Here is a 16,094-nt window from a genome sequence, read left to right on the forward strand (position 1 = left end):
GCAACAAAATAGATTTTTTATTAGAAATTTAGAATTTGTGAATTTCTACTTGTTTTGTGTGATGATGATTTTGTCATTATTATTATTATTCAATTCATTGATGGTCTCTATCAGTTGGGCTGGTGGGATTGTGGCTGTACCTTCCAATTGTGACTCAGGTTTGACCCTCTTGCAAAAGCTCTATGCCTGTATGGCTCTATCTGATGGAAAAATGGTTAATTTCTTTTTTTTTCTAAGATTTTTTTTAACAATTTATCTTAAGATTTTCTTATGTTATGCATCTAGTAAAAATTTTCCTTACATGGATTTCAATACCTTTTTCAACAGATAATATTATTGTTGAATGAATATAGCGTCCCATATATTTAAGAATAAATAAATCATTAACCACTTCATTGTCACAGCTTTGCAAACAACCACCAGCATAAACAATTTATAATTTATAATTTATAATTTATAATTTTTTATTTTTATGTTTTTACTTGCAAATATTGATCAAACACCCCTAAACCTTGTACGAATAGATTCGATCTCAAAATTTATTATATAATTTCAAGAGATCTAATCGTTGAACAAATTAATATCCATTATTTACATCGATAAAAAGGAAGACGGTGTTGACTATATATGTATAAAAACAATACTTTGTAGTTCATGCACCATTGGCACGACTAAGAAGCCTTTGTGGTTCTTGAGAATTACTAGCATCAGAAGGCACCTTTAAAATTGATTTCAAAGGCATTTGCTGTTCTGCTTCTGCTTCCTGCCGCTTCTGCTTTTTGTTTCTCTTCTTGCTTGTTTTTATTGTCTCTACGTTCTCATTTATGCTAACCATTTTCTTTGGAGCTTTATCGGGTGGTGCTTCCTCTGGTTGAACTTGAATCTTGGCATCAATATCAGTGTCTTCAAGTACTTGAAGAGCATCTTCTTCAGTGCTGGAAGTGGTTATGGGGACATCAGTGTAGGTTTTGGATTCCATATCTTCACCTTCTCGTGGAGGGTTTTCTTGAGCTATGGACGGCACAACTTGGGCATTATTAGGCTTAGAGCTGGCATCAGTCCTTGTAGCATTCAATCCAGAAGCATCAGCTCCACAGGGAGGCGTAATCCAGCTGGAAGTCAGCAGCTTCAGGAGATGTGTTGGTAAGAATTTCATGAAGTTGTAGAGCTTATAGCAAAGGCCAATAGGTTGGTGGAATTCATGTTTCTGTTCTTTGTGATCCATGTTTAGATGGCTTATAGTTTTTCATATGTAAATAAGAATTGAGATGATGCGGTAATCAATGGATGGTGCAGTGATGAAGTTTCAGATGATCCTTTTCTTGGAAATTGATGGCAAGAAAGAATAAACTGTTGAGAAAAATTATGTTCTTTTCTTTTCTTCTGATGAGGGAAAAGTGTAAAACTTTTCTGTCAAACCAGCTTCTGCTTCAAGCAACAACAATACCTGAAAGAAAACTAGAAGGGTAACAGGTTTTGGACCAAATTTCCCAGAGAATCAGAGATTACAACTTCTAAAATATAATCATAACCAGAAATTTTATTTCTTGACACAATGACACAGTTTTGTTCTTGAATGAGAATGACTTTAACCTTTCCAAGGAATTACTCCAATGTACCTCTCCAAAAATGCAACTAAGTGCATAACACTCAGGCTTGTATGGAGCACAGCTTCAGGGCCACCGTGGCCGAATCACTAATCATATTCAAGCCAATTAGTCCTGAAATGGAATTTTTAGCAGCCTCTGAGCTGGGAAAACTGAATGAAACATGTGGGTTTAGTTCCGGCAAATTGCGAAATTTCAATACAACACAGATGACAGAACCAATCCAAAATGATTTCCAGCCCTAGACAAAAGAGGCATTTGTGACAGGCTTGTAGAAAAACACCACCACTATACAGTACTTGTGTTCAATCTCACCACTGAACAACCAAGCCAACTAACAAGCATTAACAAAACCAATAAACTATACCAAGCAAAACAAAGGGCAGTTTGAGTTATAAACAAATCTAAAAATAGACAGNAATTTTATTTCTTGACACAATGACTCAGTTTTGTTCTCGAATGAGAATGAATTTAACCTTTCCAAGGAATTACTCCAATGTACCTCTCCAAAAATGCAACTAAGTGCATAACACTCAGGCTTGCATGGAGCACAGCTTCAGGACCACCTTGAAGCCAATTAGTCCTGAAATGGAATTTTTAGCAGCCTCTGAGCTGGGAAAACTGAATGAAACATGTGGGTTTAGTTCCGGCAAATTGCGAAATTTCAATACTACACAGATGACAGAACCAATCCAAAATGATTTCCAGCCCTAGACAAAAGAGGCATTTGTGACAGGCTTGTAGAAAAACACCACCACTATACAGTACTTGTGTTCAATCTCACCACTGAACAACCAAGCCAACTAACAAGCATTAACAAAACCAATAAACTATACCAAGCAAAACAAAGGGCAGTTTGAGTTATAAACAAATCTAAAAATAGACAGGGTTTAGCAGAGCTAAAGAGCTCTTTTAAATCTCTAGATTTCTTAAGGGTTGTTACAAACCAAAGATCAACCCTTTTTGTAGAGATTGTCAGGTACAAACAGTGACTAAGATTATCCATGAATCTCGAATTACAACTTTTTAAATCTTATCTTTAGGAATACATAAATAATTTTGCATACTAAATCTATTGTTTGTATAATTACACCGGAGTCCTTCCAAGAATCATTGTAAACTTTGATTAGATCATCTGAAAGTTATAATAAGAACTTCCGATCATCAGTAGTACACAAGGGTAGAAGAACACCACAGCAAAACTAGCAGTGGGGCGTACCAGAGGAAGACTAGTAAATCGGGGGATAAAAAAAATTGAATTTATTACTCTGAATTCAGGTCTCAAACTGAATTCACAAAACAAGGAAAATGTATAACTATCATAGAGATTAAATAAATTACAAAATTTTCAGTCTACAAAATTGGGTAATAAAATATATCATTGTGCTAGTCATCTGGCATGCAGAACTATGGTTAGTCAAACATAGCGAGGTTAAACCTTAATCCGCCCACAAAGACGCCAATAAGCTCCAGGATGAAAGAGAGATTTTTCAAATACCCAGATGTCACGGACAAGAACCTGAGAAACATGTAAATGTTCCATCAATGTTTCCCCTAACAGGTTAAGATATGCCAAAAAAACGAGTGATACGTAAAAATGGAGCATTTTTTGTAAATTTCAGAAGTAGTCATCCTCGGTAAGAGGCCAGAGGTATACATGTGGTGGGTCAAAGTGTTATACACAGGACTCTTTAGAAACTTTTGCATCACCCAAAAATTAATTATACCATAAGTCCTACCTCCTTAGTTTTATCTCCAGCAACAACAGCACCTTTTGAATCTTATGCCTCAAATTTCTGCAGCATGTAAGAGCATAATTTGTCAAGTCTCTCAATAAGTGAAAGTATCGGGTAAAAGCATAAGAACTATTTATGGTCATATGTAACCAAAAATCAGGTGTATGTGAAAGAACCACCCCCAGCCCCCCAAACCAAAAAAAAAATGAGAAAAACAAAAGAAATTAACCAATACAAGTGATAGATGATTGGATAAATAATTTTAGGCTGACGAGAAATGTCTGATTTGGATTGGGCTACCCCAAGTTGTGCACATGGATTGCAGAAAAAAGTAAATAAACATTTAAGATACAACTAAATAAAGAAGCATATAAATTACAACAGACAGTTTACCTGCTTAGCTAGAAACTCTAGAGTAAGCTGTATGAATACTTTGTTGAGGTCCTTTTGGTCAACACCAATCTGTACATTTAGAAGAAAAGAAAGTTATCAATTAGTTCCATGTAAAGAGACACTGTATTTTCAGAATTCAAAGAGTCGCCTCCTTTTCATCCCAATTTCTATCACACTATAGTACTCTGTGTATCAAGCCCATGTAATAAGAAGTTGGGCAGCTTTCTTTTGGCAAACATTCATATTTACTTCATATAAAGTACTAATTATTCTGAATTCACTCAAACAGAAGGATACTTGCCAGCCGAGCACGCAGCGTTCGTATCTTAACAATTGGTTCAACCAATTCCCAGTACACCTTACTCCACATGGATTCTCTTTGTTTAATTTCATTCTTGAGCGCCTGTGGGTAAGAGAGCAAAAAAAGACCAAAGTTAAACAATAGATTATGCACAATTTGATAAGAAGCTGAATGCACCGAGTACAATAACTGAAGCTGATAGAATCATACAGAGTACATATTCTCAGTAACTGCTTTCCTTATTGAAGTTTTGTCACCGCTTGCCATCAAAGTGTTAATCTGAGAAAAAGGAAAACATATAGCAATGAGCACAAAGAAAATTCAATCTAATTTCAAAAGCAATATCACATTAAATAACCATAAAATTAACAAAGATTAAAAAAATTAAAAAAAGCTTCCATAATTGCATCATCTGAAGAGAGGATAAATGTCTTGTCTTTCTTCCTTCATGTAGAACCCTCACCAACAAGATTAATTTTAATCAATAAAATATTATCAGTTTATTGCCTCTAGGACTTCCTAAGTCCAGCTTTTCTAATTATATAAATCAAAATTTGCATCAAGATTTTGGTTCATAAAAAAGACAGTCCTAATTTTTCAACTTCGAATTCTACCCAGTGCATCCCTTACAAACAAATAAATATAGAGTGGCAAATTGCACATCAAAGATACATAGTAGAAATTATAACAGTCAAATTACTTTTAAGAATATTACATGAGTATACCTCCTTATACATTTCTACAGCCTCTTTGTAGAACTTCTGTTTTGAATATCCAGTTTTCCTCAACTTGGCAATGGCATAGGCACTTTTCAGCTGCAAGCAACAAATTGAATATGTGACTAACTTTTGTGACAATGAAATGATGGTCATCACTAAGTTGAGGTTTTATGTGAAAAAAGTCACACATGCATTCTTTATAAGTGAAGGTCAGTATAAATCCCAAATCAAGTAAAATTACTAATAGGGCATGGTGCCAAACCAAAATCGCTGATGCCCAATGACCACCTATTGGATCGTAAGAGGACAGATGGGATCAAGGTTCAGTTTCTTTCTCTTTGCCAGTCATGAAGATCCAAATCTAGCTCTTATCGAAAAGCAAATAAGGAATGAAAATAAAAAGAGACAGAAGGGGGCAACAATGAAATTGGAATTTGGTATCACACAAAAATCATAGTGTACACGTGGAGTAAAGAAAATTAAAACCAAGCAGAATGATTCTCATAGCAAATTACAGTCAGCACGCAAAGACGTCACCTCTAAAATCATATCCTCCTTTGTTCTTCTCCATCCATTTCTCGTAAACCATCTGATATACAACCAATAGTCAGTGCAGAAGGATACAAGCATAAAATATGCGCTCCAGAATAGCTTAAAAATAATAGTGAAGAATGACACCAGTTTATAGTGTTCCATGTAAGTCAATGAAAAATTGAGCATCATATTTTCTAAGAGACATTTTCCATTGAAAAATTAGGATGTTGGAGTTTGACTACTTCAGCCTCAAAAAACCTGTTTCACCAGATATTATGACAAAAGCTCTAACTTCCCTTTCGTTAGCAAGTACATTAGAAGCGGTCACGGAAAGAAGATAGGACTAAAGTCCACAGCCCAAACATAGCAAATCCTTAAAAGCATGCATTTTTTAAGTTGTAAAGCTTAGCTACTTGCCATTCCATGATCTAAAGATTAAGTAATTGGACTAAATGCACTTCAAACAAACAAAAGTATCGACATTGACAAGCATCTTTCCTGTTTTTGTATACAAAAAATGTATCTTTGAATGTTCAAATTCAAAGACTATCAATGGTAACAAAAATGAAATTAGGTGACCTGATTGAAACTATCTAGAATTGCTACTGAGTAATTTAAGGCTTACTTTAGCTACCAAAATTTAGTGAAATGATTGTTGGTACAAGCCATAAGCTTAGAATAGAAAACTAAAACTATGTTAAAGACTAACTAACCTCCGCCAAAATGGCATTGCTTCACGAGGTGCGTAAGGTTCATATATGAATCCAGGACTCAACATAGACACTTTAAGAGCACCCTGCTCATGAAAGCATGTGCATATGATCAAATTTCAGCGTACTAAAACAACAAATCACAAGAAAATTTTAATATGCTCTTAAATACAAGCATATTGTCACATAAAAGCCTAACCTATCAAATCGAGCTGCAAAACCCTAATTTAGTAGCAAACACAACTGGAATCAGTCTCTGCAGATGCAGAATAAGCGACATTTTGCAAAGCTAAACCAATAAAACTTCAAGAATGTTCTACCTGCATCTGAAATGTTCAATTTTAGTTCAAACTTTGTACTCATTTATGTACACATCCTTAAAAAAAATTTCAATTTGCATTTTTAATGATCTGGTGCACTGCAGGTGTTAGAAGCATCTATATGTCACAGATATGAGCATGTTTGAAAAAGAGACAAAAGAAAGTTGAGGGCTCAAAATGAACTTCAGCAGACAGCAACGAAAATATTGACATATTTTGTTATGATTGTAGGCCAGTTTACAAGGTAAAGATAACATACCATCTGCCGTCCTTGTGCAGGGGCTTTCGTTGCTGTTGTTACCAACCTTTTGTCATTCCAAAAGATCAATGATTTGGAAGCCTTAAACAAACAAAGAACAAGATTCCATTTAAATAAACATAACATATGAGCAATACAGAAACTGACAAATTAACCAGCTGTGGAGATAATAACATAGATTGGCATATAGATCCCACCCAATTAAAATTGTTTTACAAAAATTACCATTGTAGAACGAATTGTCATTGTACTTCCATGAGTCCAAGGAAGAGCATTTTGGTCCTTATACAAGTAAGAAGAAATGCTCCAGCGGTAATGTTCAGGAACTGCAAACATTGAACATCATATAAGAGAGGAAACACTTATGTCGCAATCATTCAAAAATACATGCATAAAATAGGATAATAAGAATGAAGAGTGTTCACGAACAAAAATCACAGTTAAAAACTTACCATTGAAAACACTGCTTGAATAGCTTCTTGAGCTCCCAAGCCTGAAGATATGAATACAAAATCAAAAGAACTCCAGAACAAAAAATGTAAAAAATAAAACAAAAGACCAATCCTAGCACACACGGAGTTTCCTTCTGTCCACTTATCAAAATTTTGACATTTATATTTCTATCTTGTCCTACATTTTCACATGAACCAAAATGAAACATCAGGAAATCATATTCACCGAAACCAGATATGAATAGATTCGAATCTCAAACTCCGAACATGAACCATATAGCTAAGTCAAATATTTTTCTAACATTTCTAAACAGAAAATTCAATGCTTAAAAACCAATGAAAGCCTAAAAATGCTAATCACAATATGAACATAATCCAATCTCAGACCATAAGCCTTATATGGGTATTCCTTCTAGGTCAACAAAAAGGTAAATTTCCTTTTCATCCTCCAATATTTTCTCAGGAGGCAAACAGAGCAATTAAGAAAACGAATTAAGTCACACGAACATATAAAAATTATCAAAGTTCAAGTCATAGACCAACTAATTACAGGGGCAAAAGCATTTTCTAGGCGATAAAGTAAGAAACTTTAAACTCAAAAAACTTTTCCCATAATTTTCCTGCATTTTCCCACCAACCAAACGGAAAACTTGAAAACAAAATGAAGTTGGTGACTTACAGATATGTAGATTCTTGAAGCTCAAACGTTCGACATAGAGTACGGACTGTCTGTAATCTTCTTAAAAAAGCCATCTTTTTATCAGCAATAAAACAAAATCAAAACCCTAATTTGATGATCTGAATTTGATCATTTGAAAGGGAAAGGTTTTTGTTGTTGATGTTGAAGGGTTTAAGGAGGAATTATTTGGTGCTATGCAGCTGCAATCAAGGTCTATGCAGTGCTCTTTTTTTAAGTAGATCTCTAATTAAAACTTAATAAAAATAATTATTTGCCATCATAATTTTATAAATCTGAAAATAAATTCATAAATTTAGAAGATTAATCCAATTTAAATAGTTTATCAATCAAATTCTCAACTAAATTTTTTTTTTTTTAAATTGTAACTATATATAATTATGCACTAATTTATAGAGATGACAATGGACTGGGCTGAATCGAATATCTCTTGGCCCAGGCCCAAGCCTGAACCCATGACCCTGGCTTGGGCCCAGTCTGAACCTGTTGCAGGGATGTTGGGTAATGCCCAGGCCAAGACGAGCTTTTTATGACTCTCAGTCCCAACATACGTTAATTTTTATAATTTATTTTCTCATGAGCAATTTTTGATATGTTTTTCTTTGTCATTCATGTTAACTTAATTAATAGTATATGTTGCTTTAATCACCACATTTTTTGTGTGTATATAATATGGTGGACAAAGGATCTTGGGTCTAAAATTGCAGTTCATTGTTATCCTAAATTCATTTCAAAATCCTAATCAAATAAAATAAAATTTTAAATGATAAAAACTTGAGTCGAGCCTGGCGATGGTTGTCTCGGGCCCGACTCGTACCCTGGGACGGGCCCTAAAACCATACCCAAGCCCATGTCTATCACTGCAAACAGCAGATAATGCCCAACTCATGCAAGTCGAGTACCCAGAAATCCAAGTACAATTGTTATCTCTACAAATTTATTAATTTTAAATGGATTATATAGTTAGTTTTTTAAATTATGTAGATGTTTTTAAGTAAAAAATATACTTTTAAAATAAATGAATGTATTTAAAATATTATATAAACATAATTAATTAAAGAATTTTCTCTGCAAAATTTATACATGACAAAAGAATAAAAACAAACTTACTTCCATATTGTTCTAATAATTACAACACCTCTACTTAACCAAAATTTATAAGAAAAATAGAAGAACTCAATACAAAATAATAATAATAATAATAATAATAATAATAACATCAAGAAATTTAAAAGAAAATTTTTTGTATCAACTAAGTGTTAGAGCTTCTGGCTTCAGAAGTTTCATTAGCAGCACCAGTTGGGGAGCTTGGTACAAATGGAACAAACCCTCTTCCACCAAACACTGGTCTCATGAATTTGTCATCAAACTTTCTCCAGAAGTAGTGAACAGTTGTGGTGGGGTTGCTTATCAGTAACCTGAAGCTACTTTTCGGCACCGGCGGGTTGTTTCCGGGATCATCACCATTGTCAAGGATCGGTAATGTTAATTCTTCTAGACTAGGAAGATCAGTTGCATCTGAAATTGCAGATTTTGCATTTCTCAGCAGCACTGCTTCAATCAAAGGCTTTGTTATGGAACCAAATACCTGTGTGAGAATATAAAATNATGTATTTAAAATATTATATAAACATAATTAATTAAAGAATTTTCTCTGCAAAATTTATACATGACAAAAGAATAAAAACAAACTTACTTCCATATTGTTCTAATAATTACAACACCTCTACTTAACCAAAATTTATAAGAAAAATAGAAGAACTCAATACAAAATAATAATAATAATAATAATAATAATAATAACATCAAGAAATTTAAAAGAAAATTTTTTGTATCAACTAAGTGTTAGAGCTTCTGGCTTCAGAAGTTTCATTAGCAGCACCAGTTGGGGAGCTTGGTACAAATGGAACAAACCCTCTTCCACCAAACACTGGTCTCATGAATTTGTCATCAAACTTTCTCCAGAAGTAGTGAACAGTTGTGGTGGGGTTGCTTATCAGTAACCTGAAGCTACTTCTGGGCACCGGCGGGTTGTTTCCGGGATCATCGCCATTGTCAAGGATCGGTAATGTTAATTCTTCTAGACTAGGAAGATCAGTTGCATCTGAAATTGCAGATTTTGCATTTCTCAGCAGCACTGCTTCAATCAAAGGCTTTGTTATGGAACCAAATACCTGTGTGAGAATATAAAATTGCATCATTCTGGTGTTTCTAGTGTAACAAAATCATTACGAGGAGTATAGAATTTTCTAGCGTACCACTGTGCTAAATAGAACAACAATTATGGTACAAGTGATCATTAGCGCTGACGACTCCGTGTCAGAGCTCGAAAACTGCATGATTGTATGCACAAGTTAATATTAGTCCAGGAGCAAAATATCTCGGAATGTTTAATTAAATTACATCCAGGGAGTTAAAAGCAACCTCGCTGTAAGACAAAGCAATTGTAACTGCACCTCTTATTAGTCCTGCCCACCACATGATAAACTGAAGTTCCAATGAGTTAGAAAATGTCTGGAATAGAAGTAGAGGAGAATAACTAAGTGTTTGAATGCCTGCCGTTATTACCTGTTGTCGAAACTCAATCTTTGCACTTGATCGTTTCGTAAAACAGTTCAAGATATTTGCCAGAGGGAAGACAAATGCCGCCCTTCCAATTAGTACTAATCCTAACAATGTCGCACTAACAGCAACTGATGTTCCCACACTGAATCAAGAATATGAAGCATGTTAGAATGGCATCTACGGATAAAGCAAATACAATAACAGTAATGTCGTAATCTACAACTCTAGTAGACTGAAATGACAAATTCCACTTAATTGACAGAATCAAATTCCACTTAATCTCCAAATGATCTATATGAGATAGTCCTGGTCAAGATTTTTGTCAAACAACTTGATTCTGACAATTAAGTGGAGTTTGTCATTTCACTCTACTAGAGTTATATATTTAGTGGCAATTAACTGCTAAAACTAGAGAAACCATTAGAAGGGTAAAGATTACCTTGCATTGCTGGCCTTCCATTTGTCAATGTCCAAGGCATCCATACCAACATATAAGAATATAAAAGTTTCCGCTATGAATGATATTGTTGCAAATGAATGCCTGAAATCAACAACCATGATGGGGATTTAACCTTTTGTTTCAGAATCTATGCTTCATTTATCAACATAAACATTTCCATAAATACAGCTTAGTTACAAAGAAAGCTAAAAGAAGATATTGCATATGTGCTAGAAGTTAAGGCCTATATTGAAACAAATTTAGAAAAAGCAATGAAATGGTCCACAGATAATTAAAAGAATAATTGGACATGTTGATAATTCCATTTCCCTTCAAATTCCTTTACAGAAATTATTATTTGAATTATTATTATTTGATTTTTTTTTTTTTTTTTTTTTTTGGGAATATCCAAGGGAAAAAAAGGGAAACAGATAAAAGTGGTAGCTAAAAAGAGTATGTTCTCACTTGGTTGTTATCCGTGAACTTTCAGTGACATTGTGCCATGTGTAGTGTGACATTACAATGCCACAGAAGAAAACCGTCAAAATCCCACTAAGACTTAGAAGCTGCATGAAAAATTAGATCTATTAGCTCCAAAGAAGATAACAGCTGCAAAATACATTAACAGTAGTCAGTTCATTNGAGAAAGCAATGAAATGGTCCACAGATAATTAAAAGAATAATTGGACATGTTGATCATTCCATTTCCCTTCAAATTCCTTTACAGAAATTATTATTTGAATTATTATTATTTGATTTTTTTTTTTTTTTTTTTTTTTGGGAATATCCAAGGGAAAAAAAGGGAAACAGATAAAAGTGGTAGCTAAAAAGAGTATGTTCTCACTTGGTTGTTATCCGTGAACTTTCAGTGACATTGTGCCATGTGTAGTGTGACATTACAATGCCACAGAAGAAAACCGTCAAAATCCCACTAAGACTTAGAAGCTGCATGAAAAATTAGATCTATTAGCTCCAAAGAAGATAACAGCTGCAAAATACATTAACAGTAGTCAGTTCATTCCATTTTAGCAAAAGGTTGCCCTTCAGTGAAAAAACAGTCGATGCAAGTCTGAAAAGCTCTATGATTTTGCTGTTTGTATATGTTAACACCAGTTTCTGCTGAATCAGCTCGTTTCAACTCTTTTTTGTTATGATAATCAAGTTCACCTCCTTTCAGCCATTCCATATGAGGCCATAGTTTAGATACGGTAACCAAAAGACATTTCATTTCTGTTTCAAGACCACATTTCTGAATGTTGGTTAAGAGGGCATTTGCTGGAATCTCTTTATGATAGCAGTGAATGAGTCTGATAACGTTATATCCTCTCCAGTGGAAGAATAGAACGTCAACCAGAAGCGGTATCAAAATCTATGGGTGCATTTTGATGAGACGTGTGCTAATAGACTACGATGCAATGGTTTATTGAATTTGAAAGAATGAATATCATTATGCATAAATGGCCATTGGGCAGTCAACTTTTAGACACTCTTTTAATTTCGGTTTCATTTCAATCAGCTTAAACATTGATAACTTCCAAGGTTATATATTGTTGTGAAAGTACCTCGGCTAACATGTAGGACAAATAAGCCATAAGCATCATGAGTGCAACTTCACGATCTGTAGAATGCCTGTTGATGAAAGAAACAATGATGTCAAAGTAATATCATATAGAGCTTAATTTACATGGGTCAGATTAAACATCATCTTTGAGACTAATTCACCAATTTCCCCCAAAAAAAAAAATAATAATAATAATAAAAAAGGAGCAAAATCAAGAGCTGGAATACAAAACTGCAGAGGAATATTCCTTGTACCTTCCAAAGTAAAGCGTTTTTATGATGAAGGCACTCAAAAGACCCACCTGGAACATTGCCATGTAAATTGTTAAGAGTCATTAGCAAAATTCCAGTGTATCAGGCCAACACCACAAAAGCAAAGATACTAATTACTGAATGTCAGGCTAACTTATGAACCATTGATTAACTGGAAAAATCATGAAGTGACTTACTACTATACCAAGTGCAAGGCTGGTGAAGAAAAGGTAAAGAAAAGTTCCCAACAACTTTAACGCTATTGTGCCATCAATGTCACTGAAGTCAAGTGATTGGACTGCATTGTAAATCACAATAGAGGTTGCATCATTTACCACTCCTTCCCCAAATACAACGCTATACAGGAATGGTGTTTCATCTTGACTGAGAACCTTAAAGATGATAAAAGATCTTGCGTTAACGGTATGCATCAATTATCTTTATAGACTACTTTTTGGACTAAATATTTATTTGAACTTTGATCAGATGTACCTGTAATGTACAAACTGAATCGGTTGCTGACAGGATGGCACCAAGGGCTGCACATTTAAGAAGTTCAAGTAATCAGCACATATGAGTGAATTCTAGCATGTGCAAAATACAAAATAAATCCAAGAAACAATCATAGGTCACCAAGGTAATCTTGAATATCAAGGTCTGTCACGCCGAGCTTTTTAAATAGGAAAGCAACTCCTGAAAAATTTCAAGGGAGACAATAATGTGGTTAGAACCGGTAATTTTGATCAGATGCAGGAGTAGCTAAATTGATGGTAATCTACTTTTAAATAAGCTATTCACCGATTTAAACATCAGGCTTCACACGACAAAGCCAATAGTGAAGTTGATCTGAGATCAGTGGATCTTACCTACTGATATGAGGCAGAATGAAATTACTGTACCAAAAATTCCAAACATCAATATAATTGTAAAATTCTTGAAAAATTGCTTCTTCTTGACCTGGAATCTGCAACAAAATTCTTAACATTAGCGACCACAGCCCATACTAATCTTCATGAAACAAATATCTCTGACAAAAATTTCTTAGAAGCCATATGTCAAACACATCAAACTGGATCCCATGTCACATATATCAAGATTACATAGATCAATAATAATGTTCCTATTCTTAAAACTTAACATAGACAACAAAACTTTAACCTTCCACAAAAATTAAAACACTACAAGGTCCAATCCTGTTCAGTTTTATGCAACCAATCAAAGCTAAATTCAGAAGAAGAACATACCCAGCATTGAAAATGATTGGAGGCAGCAAATAAAGAAAGAATAAATCCTCATTAAACGATAATATACGCGAACTAATCCCTTTACTAAACAGCAGCACAACTGCTCCGGCGCACAAACCCTGCAAAATAAAAAAAAAATAAAAAACTTAAAATTGACCAAAATTAAGCATCTTCTTCCATCAAAGCAATCAAGGAAACTTGTTTAACACCCACCAGAAGAAGTGCAGTGATGGACTCATTAGCCCAGCGGTTCTCCTCAAGAAGGTGGCCAATGATGATGCAGAGGCAAAGAAGAGTAAAGAACACACTCAATGCAATGATGGTGCTGGTGCTAAGATAGGAGGAAGAGTCGTGAAGGGCCGATGAAAGGTGGTGCAATGTTTCATTGGAAGCCATTTTTGGGGAAGATGTAAAGCTGAATTATATGGCATTCACAATGTGGAGTTTATTGAGAAAAAGAAAAGAAAAAATTGATCTTTAAGGAGAAGAAGAAGAAACCTGAGATGGTTTTCAGTTTGATTTCTGATTATAGCAAATGGTGAGTTGAAAGCTTCTGATTATGTAGATAGTCTCTTTGTTATTTTGTTTCTTCAGTTTAAGGTTCGGATGGAGGGAAGACTGGTAGTTGATGTAGTTCTGATTCTGTGCGGTGCGAATTTCGAAGATGTGCTACAACTGGCTAGGTGGCAGCACAACAAGAAACCACGTCGATGTTCAAGATTATTCTTAATAATAATGCCACGTGATTTATACACAACTCAAGGAGAGTGAAGGGAAAGAAGACACCCATAATCATTATTTTTTAAAATTCGACAATAAATTCTCCTTTTAATACGACAACGGATTAGTGAATTTTTATTGTTTAATAAATCAAAAAAAAAAAATGAGAAAATTTTCGCTATATCAATTATCATGTACAAAAACATGTGAGAATTCTGGTTCAAAGGAATTCAAAATTTATTTACAAGTTAATAATTATTACTAAATTGATAATATTATAATATCATTTTTAATCTTTCCATCCATACATAACGAAAATGATCAATCAATATTACCAAATATATACACCTAATGTATTTTTTATTTTTATTTTCTCTTATTTAGATTTTGGAAAGGGAAAAATAAAAAAAGGAAGATTTAGAGGTTTATCATACATTTTAAATCTAATTAAATTAAATTAGATTAACAGTTGTCAATATCTGATTTGGGAGTTGGATAATTGTAGTGGGTAGAGTAACAGAGAATTGCCGGGTCTAGAAGTTGATACGGGCGTTAGCTGGCGCTTGAAATTTTTAAACTGTTTGAAGCACTTTTTATTCTTATTTTTTTAATTTGGAGAGGCATTGATGACATAATCTTAATTTTCATCAGAGTGTGTTCGGGTCATTATAAACACGTCAATTAATTTTTTAGGATCTTAAAACTACGATTCAGATAAGAGCTTTAATAATTACTACCTATTAACAACCGAAAAAAAGACTTAAACTTATAACATTTTGAGTAATCATCCAAGGTTCTATATCCAATTACTCGATCACTCAGGAGTATTTTACGAAATTTAACATTTTTAACCCTTTTCAAAACATTTTAATTTGTAAAATCTAAAAATTTACCAAATTTTAATATGTTTTTTTAACATAAATCCTCGATTTTGTAAAATATTTTGGTGATTTATATTATAAATATAATTAGATTCTAACCATCGGATATGGGTGTCCTGAGATCTAAATCTAGAAAAAATTAAAATATAAATGGGTGATCTTAGATTTAATCATAGGGTTCTTTTCATCTACTCTATTCCACGTGTATGTTGACGGATGATTTTGATAATATCTCTATCTTGCTTTGCAAATACGGTATCTTTTTTAATTAAATTAGGCTTTAATTAATCTCGTTTTGACATTTCTAATGGCTTCTAATAAAATTAATCTAATTTTATAATTATAATTAAATAGTTCTGATAATTTCTAAAGAAATTATATGAATCGTGGGATCTATTATTCTTCAAACACATTCTCGAGTGTTCCAATTTTTTTCAATAATTTTTTATTTTTGGTCAACTGGCTTATTATGTTTATCATCTCATTTTCTATCATTTAACATCATGCAAGAACATATCATATTAAAAATAGATTATAATAATAAATATAAATATGAATTTGAGTTGATATAGTCCAACCTCCTCTTTCCATGGTTTAAGAAAAGAGTAAACGGAATTTTTTCTACTCAAATAATGGTTTAATGACACGTTCTCACCTACAAACTTTTAAAATATCATTTTATTATCTAAATTTATATTCTGTTTT

At 33.6% G+C, this 16,094-nt stretch overlaps 3 protein-coding genes across 5 annotated transcripts; all 3 read right to left on the bottom strand.

Annotated features, from left to right (window-relative positions):
- Positions 1-508: 508 nt before the first annotated feature.
- On the bottom strand, positions 509-1,641 carry LOC116134993. Its single transcript, XM_031420677.1, has 2 exons — positions 1,620-1,641; positions 509-1,447 (listed from the first exon to the last, which is right to left on the bottom strand). Exon 2 carries the CDS (start codon positions 1,223-1,225, stop codon positions 653-655), a length of 573 nt encoding a protein of 190 aa, XP_031276537.1. The 5' UTR covers positions 1,226-1,447; positions 1,620-1,641; the 3' UTR covers positions 509-652.
- Positions 1,642-2,852: 1,211 nt separating this feature from the next.
- LOC116134875 lies at positions 2,853-7,091 on the bottom strand. The gene is made up of 11 exons (XM_031420553.1): positions 7,032-7,091; positions 6,805-6,905; positions 6,580-6,660; positions 6,004-6,086; positions 5,294-5,345; positions 4,763-4,852; positions 4,248-4,316; positions 4,038-4,139; positions 3,737-3,805; positions 3,347-3,403; positions 2,853-3,126 (listed from the first exon to the last, which is right to left on the bottom strand). The coding sequence occupies exons 2-10, from the start codon at positions 6,823-6,825 to the stop codon at positions 3,389-3,391; spliced, it is 582 nt and encodes a 193-aa protein (XP_031276413.1). The 5' UTR covers positions 6,826-6,905; positions 7,032-7,091; the 3' UTR covers positions 2,853-3,126; positions 3,347-3,388.
- A 1,721-nt stretch (positions 7,092-8,812) lies between these two features.
- On the bottom strand, positions 8,813-14,336 carry LOC116134890 (sodium/hydrogen exchanger 1-like). Of its 3 annotated transcripts, XM_031420574.1 has the most exons (15): positions 14,002-14,336; positions 13,789-13,907; positions 13,411-13,508; positions 13,178-13,237; positions 13,037-13,083; positions 12,742-12,936; positions 12,548-12,594; positions 12,295-12,361; positions 11,577-11,677; positions 10,733-10,834; positions 10,297-10,435; positions 10,153-10,215; positions 9,987-10,061; positions 9,815-9,902; positions 8,813-9,222 (listed from the first exon to the last, which is right to left on the bottom strand). In XM_031420574.1, the coding sequence occupies exons 1-15, from the start codon at positions 14,182-14,184 to the stop codon at positions 8,981-8,983; spliced, it is 1,626 nt and encodes a 541-aa protein (XP_031276434.1). In that variant the 5' UTR covers positions 14,185-14,336; the 3' UTR covers positions 8,813-8,980. The 3 variants fall into 3 exon arrangements, with proteins under 3 accessions (XP_031276434.1, XP_031276433.1, XP_031276432.1); XM_031420573.1 differs by lacking the exon at positions 9,815-9,902 and having other exon boundaries at positions 8,813-9,316; XM_031420572.1 differs by lacking the exon at positions 8,813-9,222 and having other exon boundaries at positions 9,399-9,902.
- Between the last annotated feature and the right edge of the window lie 1,758 nt (positions 14,337-16,094).

This window comes from Pistacia vera, unplaced genomic scaffold, assembly GCF_008641045.1.
Source record: "Pistacia vera cultivar Batoury unplaced genomic scaffold, PisVer_v2 Contig292, whole genome shotgun sequence".
Taxonomy (NCBI): Eukaryota; Viridiplantae; Streptophyta; class Magnoliopsida; order Sapindales; family Anacardiaceae; genus Pistacia; species Pistacia vera.